The sequence below is a fragment of the Dipodomys merriami genome, unplaced genomic scaffold, assembly GCF_024711535.1.
Source record: "Dipodomys merriami isolate MVZ:Mamm:240054 unplaced genomic scaffold, mDipMer1.0.p SCAF_19, whole genome shotgun sequence".
Classification (NCBI taxonomy): Eukaryota; Metazoa; Chordata; class Mammalia; order Rodentia; family Heteromyidae; genus Dipodomys; species Dipodomys merriami.
Window position 1 is genome coordinate 22,697,469 of NW_027203270.1, and position 23,922 is coordinate 22,721,390.

General features: G+C 50.4%; 2 protein-coding genes across 11 annotated transcripts in view; one reads left to right on the top strand and one right to left on the bottom strand.

Annotated features, from left to right (window-relative positions):
• Tanc2 (tetratricopeptide repeat, ankyrin repeat and coiled-coil containing 2) overlaps positions 1-5,435 on the top strand; it is a 282,394-nt gene extending 276,959 nt beyond the window's left edge. For all 8 annotated transcript variants that reach the window (XM_070027717.1, XM_070027718.1, XM_070027719.1 and 5 more), the window contains one exon: positions 711-5,435. In XM_070027717.1, the coding sequence (XP_069883818.1) occupies positions 711-2,673 (1,963 nt within the window). In that variant the 3' untranslated portion in view covers positions 2,674-5,435. The remainder of the gene's footprint in view (positions 1-710) is intronic.
• A 5,583-nt stretch (positions 5,436-11,018) lies between these two features.
• Cyb561 (cytochrome b561) lies at positions 11,019-23,402 on the bottom strand. 3 transcript variants are annotated; one of them, XM_070027725.1, is made up of 7 exons: positions 23,315-23,402; positions 21,312-21,382; positions 15,147-15,364; positions 13,968-14,066; positions 13,562-13,665; positions 13,025-13,182; positions 11,019-12,788 (listed from the first exon to the last, which is right to left on the bottom strand). In XM_070027725.1, exons 3-7 carry the CDS (start codon positions 15,349-15,351, stop codon positions 12,596-12,598), a joined length of 759 nt encoding a protein of 252 aa, XP_069883826.1. In that variant the 5' UTR covers positions 15,352-15,364; positions 21,312-21,382; positions 23,315-23,402; the 3' UTR covers positions 11,019-12,595. The 3 variants fall into 3 exon arrangements, with proteins under 3 accessions (XP_069883826.1, XP_069883827.1, XP_069883828.1); XM_070027726.1 differs by lacking the exon at positions 23,315-23,402 and adding an exon at positions 22,674-22,747; XM_070027727.1 differs by lacking the exons at positions 21,312-21,382; positions 23,315-23,402 and adding an exon at positions 17,558-17,741.
• Between the last annotated feature and the right edge of the window lie 520 nt (positions 23,403-23,922).

The following is a 23,922-nucleotide window of genomic DNA, read 5'->3' on the forward strand; positions in this document are numbered from 1 at the left end:
AATTTTCCTTACCACAGTCCAGTTGTCCCTTTTCCAGGCAGTAGTAGCAGAGAGGATGGGAATCTGCCTTGACAGTTCATCTCCTTATTTGCAAATTAGAATCTCAGCTCGGCCCTGAGTCACCTAGTCAGCAAGCTTAAATACTTGCCTGAGTTTGACCTCATGTCATAAGATACAACAGTGCTACAAGGTAGAAAAGGCAGAGGAAGGACGAGGTTCTTCTCTAGGACAGAACAGGCCTACCATTTATAGCCAAAATGCTGAGAATATATTTTGAAAATGTCTGCTGGATCAGCAAGATTTTAATATTACACTAATTATTGTTCCTATTAAACATTATTCCTACTAATGCTACTTGACAGTGACACTGTAAATGACAACCCCATATAACCCTCATGCTGCTGGTATACATTTGGGCACTCAGAGAATCTTCCCGAAGGGCCTGGCTGGACTGACACAATGGGGACTTTTCTCCACAAAACCCAAAGAGGCCAGAAGGAAGATGGAAGCTAAAAGGGCTAGGAAATCATTCTGGGCTCTGGAATGACAGTCTGCTGTTTGATTTCTTACAAATCAAACAGAACCTAACCTCCCCAGACTCCCACAGATGCCACCACAGTCCTCTGAAATAGTGGCCATAGTTTTAGCTCTTGGTGATTTCTTTTGATTCAGAATAACTCCAGTTTATGTGTTTGCATTTTGTCAAGCAGACAGTTTGCAGCAGCTTTAGAGGATCTGAACGAGGCCATCAAGCTGTGTCCAAACAACCGTGAAATCCAGAGACTCCTGATAAGAGTGGAGGAGGAGTGTAGACAGATGCAGCAGCAGCAACAGCAGCCACCACCACCATCACAGCAGCCTCAGCAGGACTTACCTGAAGAAACAGAGCCTGAACCACAACATGAAGATATATACTCTGTCCAAGACATATTTGAGGAAGAGTATCTGGAACAGGATGCTGAGAATGTTTCCATTGGCCTCCAGACAGAGGCTCGACCCAGCCAGGGGCTGCCAATAATCCAGAGCCCACCCTCCTCTCCAGCTCATCGGGATTCAGCCTACATCTCTAGTTCACCTCTTGGCTCTCATCAGGTTTTTGACTTCCGGTCCAATAGTTCTGTAGGTTCCCCTACTAGGCAGGGATATCAGTCCACCTCGCCTGCTCTTTCTCCAACTCACCAGAACTCTCACTACAGGCCTAGTCCACCACATACTTCCCCAGCTCATCAGGGTGGATCTTACCGTTTCAGCCCCCCTCCTGTGGGAGGGCAGAGCAAAGAATACCCAAGCCCTCCCCCTTCCCCTCTCCGGAGAGGCCCTCAGTATCGGGCTAGCCCTCCAGCTGAGAGCATGAGTGTCTATAGATCCCAGTCGGGTTCACCCGTGCGCTATCAGCAAGAAACAAATGTTAGTCAGCTTCCTGGCAGACCAAAATCTCCATTATCCAAAATGGCCCAGCGGCCATACCAGATGCCTCAGCTTCCTGTAGCAGTTCCCCAGCAAGGGCTCAGGCTGCAGCCCGCCAAGGCTCAGATTGTGAGAAGTAACCAGCCCAGCTCAGCAGTTCATTCAAGCACTGTCATCCCTACAGGGGCTTATGGCCAAGTAGCCCATTCCATGGCCAGTAAATACCAGTCTTCACAAGGAGATATGGGAGTAAGTCAGAGCCGGTTGGTTTATCAAGGGTCAATAGGGGGAATCGTAGGGGATGGGAGACCTGTGCAGCATGTCCAAGCCAGCCTGAGTGCGGGTGCCATCTGTCAACATGGAGGGTTGACCAAAGAAGACCTTCCACAGCGACCTTCCTCTGCATATCGAGGTGGCATGCGATACAGCCAGACACCACAGATTGGGAGAAGCCAGTCTGCATCCTATTACCCAGTCTGTCACTCAAAACTAGATCTGGAACGCTCCTCCAGCCAACTAGGTTCCCCTGACGTGTCTCATTTAATCAGAAGACCTATAAGTGTCAACCCTAGTGAAATCAAGCCCCACCCACCAACCCCCAGGCCATTACTGCACTCCCAGAGTGTGGGCCTTCGCTTTTCTCCATCTAGCAATAGCATCTCCTCCACCTCCAACCTAACTCCTACTTTCCGGCCTTCTTCCTCAATTCAACAAATGGAGATCCCACTGAAACCGGCATATGATAGGTCATGTGACGAGTTGTCACCCGTGTCTCCCACTCAGGGAGGTTACCCCAGTGAGCCCACCCGATCCAGGACCACACCATTCATGGGGATCATAGATAAAACAGCCCGGACTCAACAATACCCCCACCTTCACCAGCAGAATCGGACCTGGGCAGTGTCATCAGTCGATACCGTTCTCAGTCCCACGTCTCCAGGCAACCTGCCTCAACCCGAGTCCTTCAGTCCACCGTCATCCATCAGTAACATTGCCTTTTATAACAAAACCAACAATGCACAAAATGGCCATTTGCTGGAGGACGATTATTACAGCCCACATGGGATGCTGGCTAATGGGTCCCGTGGAGACCTCTTGGAGAGAGTCAGCCAGGCCTCCTCCTATCCTGATGTGAAGGTTGCTCGGACCCTACCTGTGGCTCAGGCATACCAGGACAACCTGTACAGGCAATTGTCCCGGGACTCGCGACAAGGGCAGACATCGCCTATCAAACCAAAGAGACCATTTGTGGAGTCTAATGTTTAAAAGACATTTGTTGGAGTGAGACCCGTATGTTTTCACTGCACACATTTTCAGGCTTGGTTTCCACATTTGAGGTAGTTCTCTGGCTTAATTTCTCATGTAGTTTCTGTGTGGTGTTCAGAGGTGGCAGCCCACATGCTGAAATCCTTTGCATGCAGCCGACTGGGAAGCTGGCCTCAGTGAGCCAGGACTTCAGTTTCTCTTGTCTGTGCCCTAGCCACATGCTCTCTCCCTCCCTCTCTTCCAATGCCAACGAGGAGATTTTTGTGCCGTGTGCTTTAACCCAGGGAGATCAGACACACTGGTCAGCTTTTTCCAGGAGACAATCGCTTTCACTGATGTTCTTGTTGTATAAATGTCTTTTTCTTTTTCTAAAAAGTAAGATGTTCTTGTTCGTTTTCTTCTAGGAACTTTAGAAAGAGTGTGATGCCCCTTTGCCTTTGCATTCTTATCCAGTGTTACCAGATAGCCAACCCCAGTGCATTCCTGTGTCATGGCCTCCTCCCGCTCACCGCAAGCTCCCCGCAGTCATCAGGTCCAGAAGGTTGCTTTGCACTGCTGCTGGCCTTCCTATGGGGCAAAAGGATCTAGGAGAGAGAGAAGAAAAAGAAGAACTAAGTCTGTTAAATGGAAAGAAAACCCCAGTATAGCTATTTGAAATGTCACTCCATTGATTTTCCAAGAGGCATTTTAAGACCATTTAGAAAACAACCAGCCCTTTAAAAATGTTGGTCAGCCAAGTAAAGTCAGTGAGAACTCTGGGTATTTTTAAATAATTCACTAAGAATTTTTCTGCATGTTTTTAACAATTAACCCCTAAAAACTACTGATTTTCTAGGGGTAGAGAAGGGAATCGATACATAGAAAGACAGAAGGGAAAAAAAGATAGGAGTTTTCTGTATCTCAGTTGAAAGGCTACAGAAACTGGAATAAGTCTCCTTTTTAGATCAGGAAACATCATTGAGTACCAGATTCTTCAAAACAAACTGTTCCAATGGCCGCTGATGCAGTAACCCTGTTAGCTGCATCTTCACTGGAATCCAGCTCTGTTCTGCTGGCCCTTTTTTTTTTTTTTTTTTTCCAAACCCAGCTGTGAAGAAAGTTGTTCTTCAGGAAGCTAACTGGATGCTCTCGGGACCGTAAGACATTCCCCAGCGTTTCCATCTAGGGCCATTCCCTTCCATGCCAGTTGTTACCTAATTCCATATGTAGACCTAGAGTTTCATTGTCTACTATCAAAGAAATTGTGTCTTGTTGTAGGAGCACTGGGGTGATACTTGAATATGAGAAACAACAAAGTGTTCAGGAGCAACGACAAACCCCTTTCAGCTCTGTTTTGTAGCCGGGGGTAGGGGTACAAGACAGACAATAGGTCTCTTCTCCCATCACTGTCTATACATCTGGGTCTTACAGTTGTTTGTTAATCTAACATTTGAGAGGCTGAGGCCACTAAGAGATGGATAGCAAAAATGCAGAAACCAAAGCCTTAGCATGTTCCTGGCACTAACTGGCCATAAGCTCTTAAAACTAAGCATCTCAAGCCAACAAACAGCTAAAACTAAACAAAGGAACATTATTTGTCTTCTGTTTTTAGGAATCATTCTGCTCTTGTAAATAAAGGGCTACAGAAAGAGCAGTTCCCTGAGTAAAATCCAGCTTTTGACTACTCCTTTCCACGTTCTCTGAAAGGAACAAAGCTGAGACCAGAAATGTTTCTTTACTAATTTAGATTCTATCAAATAGATGGACCCCGCCCCTCAGCGCCCCCAAGCCTAAAGCAGAGCAGGACTCATCTGAACCAGACACTTTGCACTCTGATGTATAAGGATTGCCTCCTACTCCAACACCATTGTGAGCATCAGTGGCCTCAACCTACCTACCCATCCACCCATTTATCCATCCATCTATCTGTATCATGTCTTTTCACCTCCCACATCAGCAAGATGATAGATTTAGCTGTAGTATTAACCTGTAGAGCTTCGAACCCACTTGAGGCTTCTCAGCTCCCCTTCTGCCCAAGGCCTCAGCCCTGTTGGTCTCTCAGTATCTTATCCCTTTCAAACCATCTCCCAGTGGGGCACTGCTATATTCTAAAGAACTTCTGTCTACTAGAAAAGGGTCCCTACCTGTCTAGAGCGTCATGCACACCACTTACTTCTCCAAGTAGTTTGGGAAGGTCATTTGGTCTTACAATGACGCCACTGATATCACTCCTCCACAGGGTCTCTCTTTGGGTTTTCCAGGAAAAAAAAATGAGATTTATTATCTCCACCTCACTGCGCAAAACACCTAAAATATCAGCAGTCAAATGTGATTCTTTTTTAGCCATCATAAGAGAGTGAATATCATGACTGGATACCAGTGTTCTTGACTAGAAAACGCCAGCAGGAGCTTCCTGGGGCAGGAGACCAGAGTCTTCTTTTGGGAGCCGACTGCCTGTGCCCTGTTTTGCTACTTCACTGCCATAGGACGATCTTAGTACTGTATTTTAGAGACGCCCCTTCCCTAGCAACAGGCATCTGCCAAATCAATGTCTGGCTTTGGGTGGGAGGAAAATTTTTCAAATGAAACTGGCAAGTTCTGCTCACCCAACTCACATCATCCGGAAATGGAAACTGGTGATAAACTTCAGCTTACAGGTTTCTCACCAAAATGTGTGTTCCGTTTCTCAGAATTCTTGCACTAGTGGGTTTCCATCACATCATGTCTAAAAATGGGTGCACTTTACTGTTTGAATTTGTAACTGATAAATACTGGATATTTAAGTGTGAGTAGTGTCTTCATTAGAAATTAGCAGAATCGCTCTTGTCTTAGTGTATTTTTGAGGGAAAAAAAAAACAAGGAAAAGAAAGAAATCAAGCAGTGGGTACACTTATAGCACAAGAAATAACTTGTATATAAGCATCAAAAAGACTAAGAATTTTTAAAACTTAAAAAATATTTGCAGTGATTTTAAAGTGCTTTTCCAGCAATTTTCTTAGGGACTCCTGAGACATGGTTACTTTATTTACTGGATCAGTAAGGCACACAACAATTAAAAATTAATGTTTATTTACAAAGTAAAGGGAAAGCCTATATAACATGAGAATTTGGCACGGACAAAATGGAGACCATTTTGTATCTGCTGTTGTATCTGTCCGGGTTGTAGATGTGCGCTATTAAAGTCCCAAGTTAATAGAGCACAAACCCTTCTTGTTCCTCTCCCATGTACCCCTTTTTAGATGTGTTTAACTTAAACTTGATGGCTCAGGAAAATTCCACTAATTAGAATCATGTACAGTGTTCCAGGTCGTCCAGATATACCAGTTGGCTGATTTTAGTTAAGCCTGGATTATTCTTAAACACTTTTCCTAAATTATTGTGAACAGAACAGCTTAGACAAAGGTGTTCTCCATCCTTATATTGTATAGTAGTTTATGAACCCCCCTCTAAATATTGGTATTTTTATATTCCAGAGATGTACCCAATAGAAAAAAGTTAAAACCAGTATCTAATTTAATATCCATAAGTATTTTTCCTTAGACTTTAGTCTTGTAAGTGGGATATGTGGACGTCACTTGTGCTTCACCGTACTTACCGCTAGGTGTCACTGTGGCTCTGCAACGTGCTTGTCTGGTAGCGAAGAATGGCTATGCCCCCTCTGGAGGGGCTGCATCCAGGGCAGCAGGCAGGCCTATAGACTGTGAGGTTCAGGAAGAAGGGGACTAAGGCCTGAGGGAGTCTTCAATCAACCCTGCCAGTTGTAGCAAGACAGACTCTGAATGCTACCTGCTTAGAACCTTCAGCCAGGTAAAGGCTGGGAGAAGGTTGAGTAGAACTCCCTTGCTCTGGTGGATGGGTGGGTGTGTGGAGGACCCTTTTCTTCCCCCATGAGCATCCCTCCTTTCAGTTCTTCTCAGCATCCAACTTTTATTTATAACTCTAAAAGTCATAGTCGAGTGGTTTGTTTCAAAGATAGTTATTTTTTTACTGCAGAAATGCCTTGGATAAAACCAGTTCACTGAATCTTTGCCACAAAATGGAACAGGCTCCCCCAGGAAGCAGGATGTGCCACCCCCGTGCCCATCTGTTGAGGCTCCCAGTGTTCAGCAGCCTCACTCACTCACCCTGCCTGCCTATCCTTGGGCTGCCCACTTCTCAAGAAGCCGACCTTCGAAGCGCCACACCCAGGGCTCTGCCTCCCTGCGCGCGCTTGCTGGAAGGTGTGGCTTCTCCTTTTCCTCTAGGAACTCCAGACCGACCATCTACCATGACTAACAATGAACAAAGGGCTTAGGGGTAAGAGCTACCTACAAAGACGCGTCATGGAAACCTTCACCATGCAATGCCTTGAACTTGGCTCTGGCTGCTCCCAAGGAAAGGTGGCTGGCTGGGGGCCTGGACACAAGCACAATGGGGCTGGTGAGCCACTGTGCAGAGCTACTTGAATAATCACTGGGTCTTCATCAACTCCTTTTGTAATACAGACCACTCAAGGGCTGAAGTGTTGGTGACCTTCATTTCGGTGTCCAATGCCTCACAGCAGCTGAACCACCCTGAGATGCTTGTGGCCACACGATGGTCACAGTCAGAGCTTTGAAAGTCAGTACCAAATGAACGTATAATTGGACACCAAAAATCAAGTGTTACTTTCATGTCTCCTTACCCTATCATTTCTTCCCACTGACTCTGTGATCCCTACACTTGGCTGAGCAGTCAGGTTGCAGCTGGAAGCATGGATATGCAGGCCAGCATGGTTTGGGGGGGGGGGCGGGGGGGATGTTGTTTTCAGACAGACCTACTCTGTGGAAAGAAAGTGACCTAGCTGCTTGTTTTTGTAGCACTTGATGGCTGAATTTGTCTTTCACTAATCACTAACCAGAAAATCTGGCTAGGACTCAACTCATATCCTTTAGTCCCCAGGACCAGACAGAGAGTTAATTCTGGAAAATTCAGTACTTGAATGTACCTGCCTTACTGTGTACCAATTTGCTGGAGAAAAAGAAAAAAAAAATTTTTTTAAGTTAGAGATGCTGGCTCTAGATCTCTGCTTCCTTCACGGTTATTTTGGAACTCCTGTAAGTTACACTTCCTGTCCTGATTTTTTGTTGTTTTTTACCTTTGGCTGATTCCTGCTGAGTGGGGCCAGTTCCTTGTCAGGCTCAGGGCAGGTGCCATTCTCAGGCATGGCCTCCTTTCCATCTAGTGCAGCATCTGTGTCTCTGTTCTGTCTCCTCCAAATCTAAGATGATTTTAATTAGTACAGACATGTACAGTCTACAATTAAAGAGTGATTTGTACTAATATGATTTTGATTCTTCCTCTTTGCTGTCCTTTCAAGACACTTGCTGGAAAAAGCTTTAATGCACTTAGTTTTCCTTTAGGTTTTCTATAACTCAGATGTAAAAGACTTTCTCTGTACAGTATATTATCCAATGCATGTTTGTTCTCTATCCTGATATATTGAACACCACACAGTCGTGAACTCGTGCAGTGGGGATGCCCCACACCCAGCGGAGGCCTCTAGCCCCGTGCATAAGGAAGACATTTTCCTTTGCTGTACTTGCTTGAGCAGTTTTCTTGTCTGTACATGTGAGCTGTGTGAGATAGATGTGAAAAGTTCAAATGAATGCATTTTCCTGCCCCATGTATACAGAGCGTCATCTGTACAATGAACTGTATGTACGAAAGCAAATGTACTTATTTATAAATGGTTAACACTTGGAAAAACCTGGTGCTGTGCTGCTTTTCTCCTTCCACTCTGCCTAGGGAGCTAACTTCTGAGGTTTCCCTCACTGAGGTGAGGACGCCACCCCTGAGGAAGACCTTGGCCAAATTTCTGATGGTTTGGGCCTAGCCTACTGTTACAGATTCAGCATCATCCCCTTCCTGCATCTCTTCACCAAGCCAAGCCATTGAGCATCTCAGTGATGGGCACTCACGGGAGCAAGCTGTGGGCACAGGGACAGCTCTAGGCTTTGGCAAAGCCTCTGTGCATGCCCAGTTTCAAAAAATAAAAAGGCTTTTCTAGCCAGGTGCCAGTAGCTCATACCTGTAGTCCTGGCTAATCAGGAAGTTGAGATCTGCGAGTCACAATTCCAAACCAACCTGAGCAAGAAGATCCATGATTGTTACCTCCAATTAACCACCAAAAAGCTGGAAGTAGAGCTGTGGCTCAAACGGCAGAGCACTAGCCTTGGGCACATAACCACAGGGACAGTGCCTGGGCCCTGAATTCAAGCCCCAGGTCTGGCAAAAAAAAAAAAAAAAAGGCTTTTCCATGGAACCTACTGCACACTGTTTAAAAATTCAGGTGTCTCATTCTTGCCTAGGCTGGCCCTGAGCTGCTGCACTCAAGCCATCTCCCCCATCCTTGTAAGCTGGGCCTATAGGTGCAAGCCACCAGGCCTGAGTGCTCTTGCTTCATTTTGCATAACCACTTTCCCAAGTCCCATGGTTGCAGGGAGCTGCCATCCAGGCTGTCCAGTTGAGAGTCTGAGGATGCAGTGGGGTAGCCCACACTGAACATCCCAAAGCTAAAACTGGACAGAGCTAGAGGCTCACACCTTCCAGTGGCTTCAAGCCTCCTGAAATCTGGCCAGACTTCCAATTCTTGCCATATAGAAAGCAAGCTAGCTAGCTGAGTTGTGAATATAAAGAAAGAAAAAAAGAATGGCCGACAGTGAGACATGAAGCCTTTCCTGCCTAACTGAAACCTCTTTGTCTACTTCAGATACAAGCAAAGAAGGAGACAGCTTCCTCTAGACATCAGATTGTGCTAAATGACATTTTCCTGGGTAACCATATCCACTTTCCCAAGTGACCAAAGCCTACAGAAGCAGAAAATCGCCTGGGCAAGCCCAGTCATCCCAACCCGGATGCCATAATAGCCTTTGAAGAGCAGAGGAGACTCAAAGGAACCACCTGCTTAGTCTGAAAGCTATTCAAAAGGAGGGCTGTGCACTGGTGGCTCACACCTGTAATCCTAGCTACTCAGGAAGCTGAGATCTAGAGGGTCATGGCTCAAGGCCAGAAAAGTCACTACACTCCATCTCCAAAATAACCAGCAAAAAAAAAGGAGGGTTGGAGCCATAACTCATATATTAGGGCTCCAGCCTAGCAATTGTGAGGCTGAGTTCAAACCCAGGTACTAGAGAAAAAAATCGAAAGAGAATAAGTGGTAGCAAAACCTCAGCTTTTAAAGGATTGCTGGGGCATTGGAAGAAAGGCTAAAGGTGAAACAAGAATTTTCCCCGAACTGAATACAAGACCACCCATAGTAGAAGCAAGCAGAACTCAAGAGAGCTTTCAGAAGTTCCTGCTTGCTTCCTCTTCTAACAGAGGCCTTTTTGTCAACTGTAGCTGGCTACTTCTCTGTGTGGGTCGGTGTGAAGACTTCCTGCAACCGTCCAGGAAAGGATCGACATAAACTATAGTGCCATCGTCTTTAATCCTTCCCTCTGCCTTCACACTGGCTAGCTCAGTGCCTGAGCATTGTGTGACATGTGCCAAGCCATATACTTTAAATACTTGGAAGCAAATGAAGGTCCACAAGGAAGCCTTGGTTCAAAGAAAGGTTCAAAGAAAGACCTCTAGGGTCTGGCTTTTCTACCAGCTCCTTAGAAACCAGCTTACAAAGGATAAGGTTGGACAAAGGAAACAACTTAGGATCTGCCATAAGGGCCCCTTAAATAGTGAGCTCCTCAGGGATGTGTTTTTGTTTTGTTGTTGGGTCATTTGGGAGGTTTGGGAGTTGTTGCCATGCTGGGGATCAAAATCAACGTCTTGTACTATGCTAGACAAGCTAATTCGCACTGAGCTACATTCCCAGACCTGTTATTTTAAGATAGGGGTCTGGCAAAAGCACTGGTAGCTCATGCCTGTAATCCTAGCTACTCAAGAGCTGAGATCTGATGATCATGATTTGAAACCAGGCCAGGCAGAAAAATCCCTGTGTCTCTCATCTCCATTTAGCCAGTGAAAAGTCAGAAGTAGAAGTATGGCTTAAGTGATGCTGGCACCAAAAAAAGGAAAGAAAATGAAAGAATACTGTACTTTGGGGATACTGCAGGCTTTAAGCCCTTACCAGGCACAGGCAGTGCCACCATCCTAGCAATTCTTTAGGAAAATTGTCTGATATGAGGATGAGCCACTGGGACAACACAACCACTATAGGCCCATTTCAGTCCTGTGCTGGGCAGGCGGGGAGGGGGGGGGGGGGGGAGGGAACCACCACTGATAGTCACATGACCTTCCAGCCCTAGTCTGAGAACAATTTCTCTCAACCCTAGGAGAACTGACTCAACCCTAGGAGAACTGCTGGAGCTCCGAGTCCTTCCGTTGCTGTAGTCAATGAAGCTGGCAAGCAGTCTGCTGTAGACATTTATTGATTCATCTGTTGCACATCAGGAGACTGGCTCAAGCAAACATTGAAACCACACACATCTGTTGGGGTCATCTTTGGTCCTTAGTCATCCAGCATACACTTTGGCAAACAGACCAGTTTACAGTCTCATTACAAATGCAGGGTTCCTGTTCTCTGTAGAACCTGGCAAGGGAGATGCATGATTGTACTTTGGTAGTTTGTCTAAGGGCAAGTTTCCCATGTGTAAATATTTGAGTGTGTATGCCAGTGATCACAGGATTGATAAGACCCCCATTCTTGCCAGGTACACAGTTGATCCTGGGAGCAAAGCATCATCCTGGGAGTGGAGAAGAGATGGAAGAGACTGGGGGAGGAGGCTCATCATTACAAATCTGAGAGACAGATGGCCAATCTGTTTCTCAAAGGCAGCTTTAAGGTAAAAGGCAACTTTCAAAACAATAGGAGTCTGTTTTAGAAATTGTATTCCTTAGGCAAACTATATCTGTCCCAAGTTGTCAGCAGTCAAAGAAAATTGTCCTCAAAGTCCAGAAAACAAAGGAAATATTCACCAAACTCAGGAAAGCACAAGATTGATGCTCTAATCATGTTATTTCTAGACTAAAGCCAAACAGTGACTCAGCTAACAGTACATTAGGGATTGGAGTGATGTGCAGACACCATGGGCCTCATCTTATTCTGTCTTGATCCTAACATCCTGCACAATGGGCCCAGGTAAGGGAGGGGCTCAGCCTCCAGCTCAGAAGCCCCTCGTGGAGCAACATGAGGTTGCTCATTTCTTAAAAACCTAGAAAGTATCTGTGCCCTTGGCCTCCTGGACCCTGCCTGAGATGGCCTGAGTGGAAACCAGGGCTAAGCCCAGGCCCTGCAGAAAGGAATCCTGGGACAGGCGGCTGTGAGGCTGCTGCCTCCAAGCAGGCCAGCCTCATGGGCCAGGGCAAGTGCATCTATTCCCTCCCACTCACACAAAGCCATCCCTCGGCTCATGGGTTAAGGAATAGGAGATTCAAGATGGCAGCTAGGCTGAGACATATCACAGCACTTCCCTGGGCCACTCCCTCCCTTCTCTTGGGGAGCTTTTCTCTGAATGCTAACATACTTGAGACATATCATCACTGGCTCCACTGACAACAACTCTACTATACAAAGCAGCAGCCGTTGCTCTTCCCAGCCTTCCCATCTCAGCCCTGGAGTTTCCCTGGCCTCACCACAGGCATCTGCAGCCTGAGAAAGGGCAGAGCCACTCTCCAGCATCTCTAAGGATCTGCCACCATCTGACCCCCAAAGCCTTCTGTATTTGAAGGAGCAGCACAGGGGCACAGGTCTCCTGCAGGCCTTCACAGGAGTCATGTGATACCGCTATAGCTAAAAGGGAGGAGGGAGAACAGAGGACAAACCCTAACCTAGAATCTAGCCAAAATAAACCCTATTCCCTACCCAGGCTGCCCATCCTCTGCCCAGGGACATGAAGACAGCCTCGGTAAGGGTGAACAAAAAGACACCTATGGGAACCCCACAGAATGGAAAAGCCACCCCTGCCAAGCCCCCGAGGAGGACCAGCCCTCATTGAGAGCTGGGGCTGTCTCCCTCAGTCAGGGTCTTGAAGTCCATGGAAAGAGCTTGCTCTTCAGCCTGGAGAGGCCGCTTCCAGTCGGCTTGAGCCAAGATGTAGACCACAACCACAGCGAAGGAGACCAGCAGCAGGCCCAGCACATTGGCCAGGACCCCCTCAGGCTCAAATGTGCTGTACTTGGACCTGCAGGGAAAGGGAGAAGGGAGAAGCCACCCCAGGGATTCTCATTAGGACAAGTGTCATTCTGATCCCCAGTGTTAAAGACACACTGGGTTTGCCAAAACCAAGACCAGCCCCTGCATCCCTTCCCAGACAAAAAAAAAGCCATTGCTGCCTACGTCACAGAAAGCTGGCTCCGTACATAAACATCCTGTGCAGCAGAGGCTGCAGGCCTGCACTTGCTGCCCGAGGATACTCACCCCAGTTTAAACAGCAGCGCCTCCTTTAGGCCAAGCAGGGCTGTGCCCACAGATAGGAGGAAGATGGTGGCTCCGAAGAAGATGTGCTGAGGGCGGTAGCGGCTCCGGAGAGAAAATGAAGCTCCAGGGAACAGGAAGAAGCTGAAGCCCACAAGCCACTAGAAGAAAAGGAGAGGTGCTGGCCACTGGCCTGCCCCAGACCCTGCCAGGGACCCTGCCTCGCCTCTCCCACCTGAGTATCCCTTCTTAAGAAGCTTTTGCCTTGAGGCTTTAGACCTATGGCAATTCATCACCCTGTGTGAGAGGGAGTCAGACTAAACACAGGCTAGGTGGGCAGGAAGGGAGAAAGGGCCCAGGGCACCCTGAACTGTAAAATCCTAGTTTTGCTTCCATTTCAGCCTCTAAAGGCAGCTCCAACTGGACTAACCAACTCTCATCTTTGGGCATGCATCCTGGAAAATGGGCCACTCCTCCACTCCCCTCCTCTACCTCCTGCATCCCTTGTGGCCATGGACCTGGGGCACTGGAAGATCTCACCTGTACAAAGTAAAGAACAAAGACAAGCAGCCCACACCAGCTGTGCAGGCTGTACAGGTCCGCGTAGCCCTTCTTCTTGTGATAGTCGAACACAGCTACCAAGCCTGGACCAGAAACAGGGGCCTCGTGAGGATAGAGTTGGATGTGGAAAAGGGTGGGATGACCCGAGGGAAGCCGCCTGGCCACAACTTCTGGGCTCTGGTCCAGCCCTTCCTGCCAGCACCCAGTGTCCGGGCCTGGGATGCCTGTGGGGGAGGGGGGTGGGGAGCCAGTGTCCTGGCCTGGGACGCCTGTGGGGGAGCGAGTAGGGAGTGTACAGCTCCGGAAAAGGTACAGTGTGTGATCAGAGGCTGTGCCCGAGCCCAAGCAGCAGGTGGGACAAGGGAAGGCTATGCCAGGAACTTACCCACCAGGGCAATGACGAATGCACAGACATGCAGCAGCCCGTGCAGCACCTTGGTTGTGCGTTTGGCCTCTTTTCTGAAGACGCGGTAAACCAGCAGGGCTTACAGGAAGGAGAGAGAGAGCATAAGTTGCAGTAGGCAGGTGCTGGCCAAGCAGCCAGGAGGCTCATGCCAGCAGACATGGATCAGAGTTAAATGCAAAGGACGGCAACCATCTTTGGATGAGAACAGGATAACAGAGGGCTCGCTGGAGCCTCCGGCAGCTCCAGGCCTTTGCACTACCCCATCATTCACATCATGCACATTCAGAGACCAGGATAGAAGCTTTTCCACAGGCTCTGCCACTACAAGAGGCCGCAAAGGTGGGGCTCTGCCCTCAGTCTTCACCCACAGGCCCAGCAACACCCTCCCTCCACCCCTCCACTTCTTGCCAGGTGTCCAGTGAATTTATTCATTGGGGCATCTTGTGCTAGTCATGCAGTGACAACACCTTTTAGTGATGTTGCTTCTTAGAGAGTCCAGTGCTGAAGCTGAAGGGTCACTGCCTTTGGCAAAGCAGGCTCCAAGTTCCCAAACTGGACCTGCCATCCCCACCTAATCCCCACTGCTTGGTGGGCAGGGCCAGGGCCCTTAGGGATGCCTCCTAGGATCTGCTGCTCTTAGTGGCTGCCACCAGGACTGCCTCTAGGAAGAGATCCAGATCCCTGGGTCCCTAGCTTGCCAGCAGGGTGCAAACTAAACATGCCTGGCTCCCATCCCAGGGAAAGGAGCTCTAGCTCAGCCAAGTCCAAGTGCAACAATCTACATATGCACACACTCCTGCTGCTTCTCCCACTTCTTAGCCACCCTGGAGGCAGCCTACCTCACAGTCAAGCCCTGGCTGTCTGCTCTAGAAGAGGAGTGTGTCTGTCTGTCTGTGTCTGTGCGTGCATGCACACACACAGATGCCCCTTGCAAAAGCAGTAAGGGAAAGTGCTAGCCAATTGCAGGGCAGATGCTACCCATTAACCTCAGGGCCAAGGTTTAAACTCTCTCCCCAAGTTCTATCCCAGCTTCCTTCTTTCTTTTTTAGAATCTTTGATTTGTCAAACTGGAAGAGAACTCAAAGTGACATCTACCTCCCCTCCCCAGGACCACCACAGCTGAGGCAGCTCTCAGGAGCTGGCCCCATGGAGACTCACCATCACCCTGCAGGAAGATCATGCCAATGACCATGCAGAGGGGGTGCACGTTAAACTGCAGCACGTTTTCCCAGGCAATGCCCCCTCGGTACAGACCCAGCCAGGCCCCAGTCACAGCCACCACAGTCAGGCCCAACAGCTGAGAGAAGGCCACATAGTATGGTAGTGCCCTGGGGGTGGGCATGGGGCTGGCACTGCCGTCCATGCTGAGGCTGCGTCTGCAGGAAAGACAAAGCCCAGAGGGCAGAAAATTCATCCATCTCTACACATCTCCTCTTCCACCTCCTCTGCCCCTGTGCTGACTGCACACCCACCCCCTAGACCCAGCTCAGCCGGAGGCCCAGCCTGTCTACCCACTCAGACAGAATCTCAATCGTGTTCCATGTGCAAGGAGGGGGGGCAAGGGGAAACACCCTAAATTCGGATGTGAACATGGGCACCATGCGTGAGCTGTACTGTTTCAAGAGGCCTTGGGTTTTCTTTGGTTAGGCTGAGAGGTAAATGATGAGACATGGGCGAATTCCTTCAAGGTACTGTCCCCAGATGGATGGAAAAGTACAGCTGAGGCGATCAATGGCCGCCTGACCCCTCCCTGACTTCTCAACTCCAAGTCTTGATAAAGAGGAGTCCCCCCACCATTACCCCCATCCCTCCCAGGGCCAGCCCTGGCACCCATAGCTGACTGTCCTGTAGAGAAAGTGCGTCCAACCACTAGGGGGCAGGGGAGCCCCAGACCTCCTTCCCTTCCTGTCTGCCCAGACCTAGGGCCCATGGAGCTGAGGTGGGGGCCAAGCCTCACATAAAATTCCTGGCTTGTCATCCATCCACTGACATGTGGGGGGTGAGGGGGGGGAGCTGCCTGACTTAGATTTCCCCAAGCGAGGCCCCGGGGCAGGCCTGGCCTTGCTGCTCAGGACAGAATCCCACTCTGTACTAAGGGGTTTGCTTTGGAAACAACATTCGCACCCACTGTGGGAGTGTGGCTGTGTTTCTGGAAAATGGCAAGGGAACCTGTCAGAATCCTGAGGAAGAACCTAGCCCACTGCCATCACAGCTGCGGGCCACCTGCCCCTGCAGCAGGGTGCCAGCAGCAAGTGAAGGGGCAAACAGAGACAGCGCTGGCCTTCCACAATGGCCCTGCAAGGCTCATGCGAAGCATGCAGTCTCCTCCTGACACCGGAGTTCCACCTACACACCCCAATTCTCTGCCCCCGCTGACAACTATTAGCACCTCCACCAATTCAAAAGAAAGGAGGTCAGGCATCAGTGGCTCACACCTATAATCCTAGCTACTCTGGAGACTGAGATCTAGGGAACATGGTTCAAAGCCAGCCTGAGCAAGAAAGTCTGTGAGACTCTTAACTCTGTTTAACCACCAAAAAGCCAGAAGTGGAGCTGTGGCTCAAGTGGTAGAGCAGTCACATTAAGCAAAATAAGCTCAAGGATAATGCCCAGACCCTGAGTTCAAGCCCTAGGACCAGCATGGGAAGGAGGAGGGAGGGAGGGAGGGAGGGAAAGAGAGAGAGAGACAAAGAGACAGAGAGACAGAGAGAAACAGAGAAACGGAGTGAGAGAGAAACAGAGATGGAGAAGGGAGAGAGAGAGAGAGAAACAGAGATGCAGAAAGGAGGGAGAGAGGGGAGAGGAGAGGGAGAGGGAGAGAGAGAGAGAACCTGCATCTTCCTCCTTGGTCCACTAACTGCACACATGGCCTGTACCACTGCTGACTGGTCTCTTCACCACGCCATGGCCAAGAGCCGTTCCCAGGTTCTCACTAGGTCACCACACCAAGCGGCCATCTTTGTACACTTGTCCGTGGAAGGGTCAGGTTCTTTCTCAGTGTTTTGCGGGTTCTCTCAAACCATCTTCCAGAAACACAGCCTGGAGCCACACTCCCACAGAAATGCTATTTCCAAAGCCCTGGCCAACAATGAACCCCTATTTGTAGAACTCTTGTCACTTGCTACCTGTGGCTCTGCATGACTGCAAAATGTCCTCCACTTCTGCCCTTCCTCCAAATCCAGCCCCATTTCTGTGGCCTACCATGCTTCCCCCTCCACCTGGACACCCACAGACCTTAAAACGCATCCAAGGTCAAAGTCCTCTCCCATCAACCACCTCCCTCCACCAGCAATAGCCACGGGCCACCACCCCCACCCTCTGTCTGACAGCCCTGTCATCCCTTTCCTGCCACTAAAATGTCACCTGCAGGAGGGGAGAGGAGGCTCTGGGGTCTAAGCACCAACAACACAACCTTTGGCCTGCCAGGCTCCATCCCTCCCACCCAGCAACCTGCTCTCTGCTGCCGGCACACTCTGTGCTGGCACACTCCAGGCCCAGGGTGGCCATCCTGCTCACCACTTTGTCCCCAGCCCCTCCTTCTGTCCCCCACACTCTCCACACCTCCTTACCCTCTTGGGTTCTGTCTTGTCCACGTCTTGGAGACTGGGAGGGGACTGGCTGTTCTAGGGGACTGTAATGCCTCTCCCTGACTCTCTCAGGGAATACAAAAAGGAGAATGCGGTTCTTCTCAGCGCCCCTGCATCCTCCCCAGGTCACCCTCCCTTATTAGATTCATCTCCAGAGAGCTCAGAGTGCGGGAATCTGATTAGCCCTATCGAGAAGAACAGAAGGAACATTGCCTGAGGCAGGCTGGCCTGCCACAACTTCTTAACACAAGTCAAATACAAAGTGCAGATCCAGGGGTATGGGGGAGCCATACCCTGCTCTGCTGTGCCAATTAATCTCTCCATGAGGCAGACAGAAACCCAAGCGAGGCTCTCCTCCCAGGGTGCCCTAACACTGAACATTCAGTCCTGAGTTCCTGGGACATCCGCTGCCAAGTGCTACTTGCACCTGCCCACCAATGATGACATGGAGCAAGCTGGGCTGGGGGTGGGGGGGAAGGGGAGGAGAGGAGAGGGGGGACCCAACAGCCAGGGAGCCACAAGCTCTTCACATGGGGATACCGTAAGCCTAACAGGAAAGAGTATAGCCCACATCCCAAGTTTCAACCAGCAAATATCTGTGCCACTCAACAGTGATGTTTTGTTTTCTTTTTCTTTCTCTTTCTTTTTTCTTTCTTTCTTTCTTTTTCTTTTCTTTTTCTTTTTTTTTTTTTTTTTTTTGCCAGTTCTGGGGTTTGAACTCAGGGCTTGAGCACTGCCCCTGAGCTTCTTTTGCTCAAGGCTAGCACTCTACCACTTGAGCCACAGCACCACTTCTGGCTTTTTCTGTGTATATGGCACTCAGGAATCAAACCCAGGGTTTCATGCTAAGCAAGCACTCTACCACTAAGCCACATTCCCAGACCCTGTTTTGTTTTGTTTTCTTGTGCTAGTCCTGGGGTTTGAACTCAGGACCTGAGTGCTGTCCCTGAGCTTTTTTGCTTAAGGATAGCACTCTACCACTTGAGCCACAGCTCCACTTACAGCTTTTTGGTGGTTCGTTGGAGATGGGATTCTCATGGGCTTGCCTGCTGGAGCTGGCTTCCAACTGAGATCCTCAGCTCCCAGCCTCCTGAGTAGCTAGGATTATAGATGTGAGCCACCAGTGATCTTCAACTGCTTTTTGAACTCCTACTCTGTGTAGGAGCTAGGTGTTCCTACTAGGTATCATATAGCGAAGACACAGTCCCTGCCTTCCACCTGGGCACAAGTTACAGCGTGTGTATTCTTTGTAATCATCTGGCCCTTCCCACTACACCTGAGAGAGGTCTGTCTCCTTTCATGAAGGTTGCCCTGTAGTCTGGTCTCCAGCTGGTGATGCTGTCACACCAGGTCCCAGCAGCTCTTACTGAGGAGGTTACTTTGCCCCAGAGTCCAATACTCTTCCCCATCTCCCTCCAGCCTCCTGCTCCATTCCCACCCACCCCCAATACTGCCATGGTACCAAGTATGGGTGCTGCCTTGCTGCAATCCTAGGAAACAATGGGTAGCAGTGGGTGGGTGGGAGAGAAGTTCAGAAGGGCAAGTGAGCTGAGAGACTGTCATTTGATACCACCAGGGCAGCTCTCCCAGGCCACAGAGCCCAAGAAATCAAGTGAGCAGCCTGGGAGGAAGACAGACACAAGGGAGGGCCTTTGGAACTACTGGAGTCTTCTGGTATGAAGATGCTACCAGATCTTGGCAAGAGGAGTGGCAGCAAACTCACCCGCACCAAGCAAGATCATCTGCCTTAGGTGGGCCTAGGGCCACAGTTAACATTTCCAAGTGTGAGAAGTCCAGACTTACCTCCCCCCAAAAAAAAGACAAAATAGTGCTGGGCATGATAGTCCACACTTGTAACCCAGCCTGAGGAGGCTGAAGTAGGAGGATCTCAAATTGAAGGCTAGCCAGCACCACATAGTAAAATCCTGTCTCAAAACAAATAGATGAATGGGAAGTCCTTGAGTGGCAAGGATCTCTTCTTGCAATTTGGTTCAGTTCAACATAATGGACAACTCACTGTAGCCAAGGAGGGACTGCACAGATGGACAGCTCTGGGCAGAGCCTGGCCTGACCATGGCATATTTTCTTTCTTTCTTTTTTCTTTTTGTGTTTTGGTCAGTCCATGGGGCTTGAACTCTGGGCTTGGGCACTGTCCCTCAGTTCTTTAGCTCAAGGCTAACGCTCTACCACTTGAGCCACAGCACCACTTCTAGTTTTCTGGTGATTTATTGGAGATAAGTGTCTCACGGACTTTCCTCCCTGGTCTGGCTTTGAACCATGATCCTCAGCTCTCAGCCTCCTGAGTAGCTAAGATTACAGGCGTGAGCCACTGGCACCTGACTCCAGGGCATATTTTCAAGCATTGAAACCAGATAAGATTTGCTTCCCAGTGAGCCAGTGCCTGAGTCACAGTCCTTTCTTTCCCAGTCCTGACTGAATCACCCCTTCCTAACAGGGTGCTCCCACATGGTAAGCTGTTCTTTGCCTCTGTTCTCAGAGCACAACTGTGGGCTCTGGCAATCTCCTCTTCCTCCTCCTCCTCCTCTTCCTCTTTTCTTCCTTTCTTTTTCTGTCCCCAAAGGCTGAGCTGTGAGACCAGAAAGGTTTTCAGTTTCCTGAAAAGGTCAATAGTCTTGGCTTGATGAGAATTCAGATTTCTATCCCAGGTGTAGGCTAATTCCACACCAAACTTTCTGGGAGCTTGGGGACAGACAAAAGTCTATGCAAATTATAAGTCATTTACTGCTTACACCTGCTTCTTAAGATAAAGAGGTTATTTATCACTTGAGTAAGATTATACCACAATTGGTGTTTAGATTAAGATTGGTGGATAGATTAAGATTGTATCACATTATTGATTCTTGTGACTTCAAGGATATTGTAACCTTACTTTCTGCATGTATGCCCTTGTATCCTATTCAATAGATACCTTGTAAAGCGGGCCCAGGGCACCTGAAGCTGACGGAAAACTTCAGGCCCCCGGTACCCTAAACCTCAGTTCCATCATGGTGTCCATTGTCCCCAGTCACAGCAGGTTGTAACATGTTTTTTGTTGTTGTTGTTGTTGCTATTGCTGTTTTTTAAGACAGTGTGTCAAACTATAGCCAGGCTGGCCTTGAACTTGAAATTCTCTCCCCTCAGCCTCTCAAATGCACCACCACGCCCGGCTCAGACCAGTCTTGCAATCCCAGGAGGCTCCCACAGTTCCCTGTCCACTGCTACTTGCCATCCTCTCTCAGAACAAGATTTGGGAGGGGAGGGGTTTGACAGGTATCTGACAGCTTCTGGAACTTTCCGCTATGACAATCAAACATACAGACCCCAGCATGTACACATTGCCTGCAGTCAGACGCCCACTTAATATAATCACCAGAGACATAGCTGCCCCGAGGGCCTAACCTGCACTAAGCAGTGAGCTCCCTCCCCATGCCCGCTGTGTTTTATTAAAAGGCAACCAGGTCTAATCTCATTATTGAGCACCAGACACTGGACACGTTGCACAGCCCCGGGCAGCAGAGGGCAGAGAAGGGAAGGCTGGCCATTGGGAAGCCTGTTTTAGTCAGGCTTATTGCAGAGGGTCTTAACTGAGTTAGAAAAAGACTGTGACGGGAGTAGGATCTGGATCTTTCTTTGAAGGATGGAAATATCCCAGCTGTCCCAGAACATGATGAGAAAAGGGAAACTGAGGGCTGAACTGTGGGGCAGGACAATCTCTTACCACCCCCACCCAAGGTACCTCAGGTAGAAAGCAGGCTGTTCCAGTCAGCATTGGGGATAGAGGGGGAGGGGCTCAGCCACTTCTTCCAGCTGTTAAAATGAAAAGATTTTCATGTCGGTTAAAATCTGAGGATAAACTTTTAGAGTCAAAGAAAATGTTTTAGTTGTTAATACAGTCTGGATAAGTTATCCAGATAATTAGATAATTTATCTTTGTACAAATCGAGCTGTAAAGTATCCTTTAATTATATTATTTGTAAAGGAAGGACTCCATAAAGGCTGATGTACCTAGAGCCTGTGAAAGGCACAATGCAGCCTGGTAAAATGCAGCCTTACACAACGGGTCAGGTTGTGATTTCAAAGCGGGCTCCACTGTTTAGGACAATGTGCCCGCAAGCAAGACAAGGCCCCTCTCTGAGGTTGCCTCCGCTCAATGGGACACTGAAACCTACCTCACTAGACTGGAGAGAGACTAAGTGGGAGACTCTGCACGCAGGCCTGGTCCAGTGCCTGCCACACGGTAGGCATCAGCCAATTAGCAGCCTAATGAAAACTAAATCTGGCCCAATGGCATCTGCGGCATTACACAGCAGCAGCAATTCGTTGACGCAAGAGTTTTGGGGCCAGCAAGAGCCACCTGGCAGCTGACAGTTCTAAGCCCTCTAATGAATCCACACACCCCTTCTGCCCACCCTCAGTCCCCCACACAACAAGCACCCCAGAGCAAGGAAACAAGCAGAATAATCTGCTTTTAATGTATGACATTTCATAGTCACAAAACATTTATGAACTGATTAGACAACAGAGTGCGGTTTTCCCACTGCAGCTGGGGTTTGGAGGTGGTTCGTCTGCCATTAGACCGTTCTCCAGTGCCAAGGGAACCACCCCAAGTTAGGAGAAGCCAGAGCTGAGCCTGCCAGGAGAAGGTGGCGGGGCAGGGACCCGAGAGCGTTCCACATCCGCATTCAGGAGCTCCTCCCACAAAGGGGTGGGGCTGGGGACCGCCTAATTTTCCTGCCTCCATCTAAGGGGAGGAGGGGCGCGTGGAGAGAAATCGAAGTCCACGGAGGGGGTGGCAAGGCTTTGTTTTGGTTTGGTTTTACATTTGCTTTGTAAAGGAACAGAATGGAAGGACCTAGGATGAGACTTCACTTTATGAATCTTAGAAATCCCTCAAAGACCCTCTAGTGGATCTTCGGAAAAGAAAACCTTCAAAGAACCAGTCTTGGCAAAGGGTCACTAAAGAGAAGGAGAGTGCGCACAGTCTTGGGGACGGTGCCACAGAACGCAGGGAAAGGGCAGGCCGAGAGGGGAGGCGGCCCGGCCGCCAAGCCTGGCGTCCAGAGCAGCAGCAGGGCCCGATCTTCACACAGTTCCGCACCTGCAGTACCCAGAGCTCAGGGGGTTCCCCCGTCCCCCAAGGCCTGGGCAGGATGACGCAGACGCTGGGGTGCTGAGAGGCGAAGAGGGGACCCATCTAGCCGCTGGACATTTCAACGCAAGACCCAGCCGAGGGGACCGAGGTGGGGGCCCGGGTTTCAGGAGTCAAAGAACCGTGGTGGCAAAGGCTGGTCGGTCCACTTCCACCCCGCCTGGCTCGAAAACATGAACCACGGGGCCTAGATTGGAACCTGGGGTCACCAGCAAGTTGGCATTCCCACTTTAGCAAGCAGGGGAGCGTAGGGTAGGGGCGTGCGCTAGGCCTGGGTCTGGGGCGGAGGCGCTGAGGGAGGGAGCAGGCTGCGGGCTCCGGGGAGGGGCCGGCCACGCGGGACCCGCGGGGACGGGGAACCCCCTCCCCGCCCCCCGGGGATGGAGAAGGCAGCACCGCCCGGGAGTCCGCGGAGGACAGCCCGGCCCGCCCGGGAGCGGAAGCCGGTGCGCGCGCGCCCTGTCCCCACTCCCCGCAGCCGGGGTTTACCTGGCCGCCACCCCGCCGGGCCCCCGCACACCGGAGCGCCCGCCCGCGCCCGCTTCTCCCGGGTTTACGGGCCCGCTCTCCCCGTCTCCCGCAGCTCCTACCTCGTCCCGCCGCGCGGCGCCACCAGCCGGCCCGCGAGCGTCCCCGCGCCGCGCCCGGCCCGCTCGGCCGGTTCCGCGGGCCTCGGCGCGACGGCGTCGCCATGGCGACCGGGCGGCGACGGCGGCGGGTTGGCCGTGGGGAGCACCACGCGGTGCGCGGGTCACCGGGGGCCCGGAAGTGCCCGCGCCGCGCCGCCCGCTCTCGGGCCCGGTTTGCGGCTGCCCGGGACAGCCCTCGAGCTCTGGGCCTCCCCCCCACGGCGCCTCACCGGGCTCTGCCAGACCCTGGGCCGCCGCGCGGAGCCTTGGGGACGCCTCGTGGTGACCCCAGCCCGTGGATCCGAACTCGGGGAACCTTCGGAATCCGGCTCGAGGCCTGCCTTCCGGGACCCCCACGTTCGGGGATGCGTGGGATCCGCGGCCTGGCGGGTGGGGGGGTGGGGGGTCAGAAGGGATGCCCCCCCAGCCTCCCCACTCCTGCTCAGCCCTCAGCTCCTGAGACCGCTAGGTGTCAGGCTCGGCCCAGGCCCACTCGAGGTCAGCCGAGGGGGGAGGGGTTCGCCCTCCTCCCCAGTCTCTAGGGGTGATGCACTTTCCTGGAAGGCTGA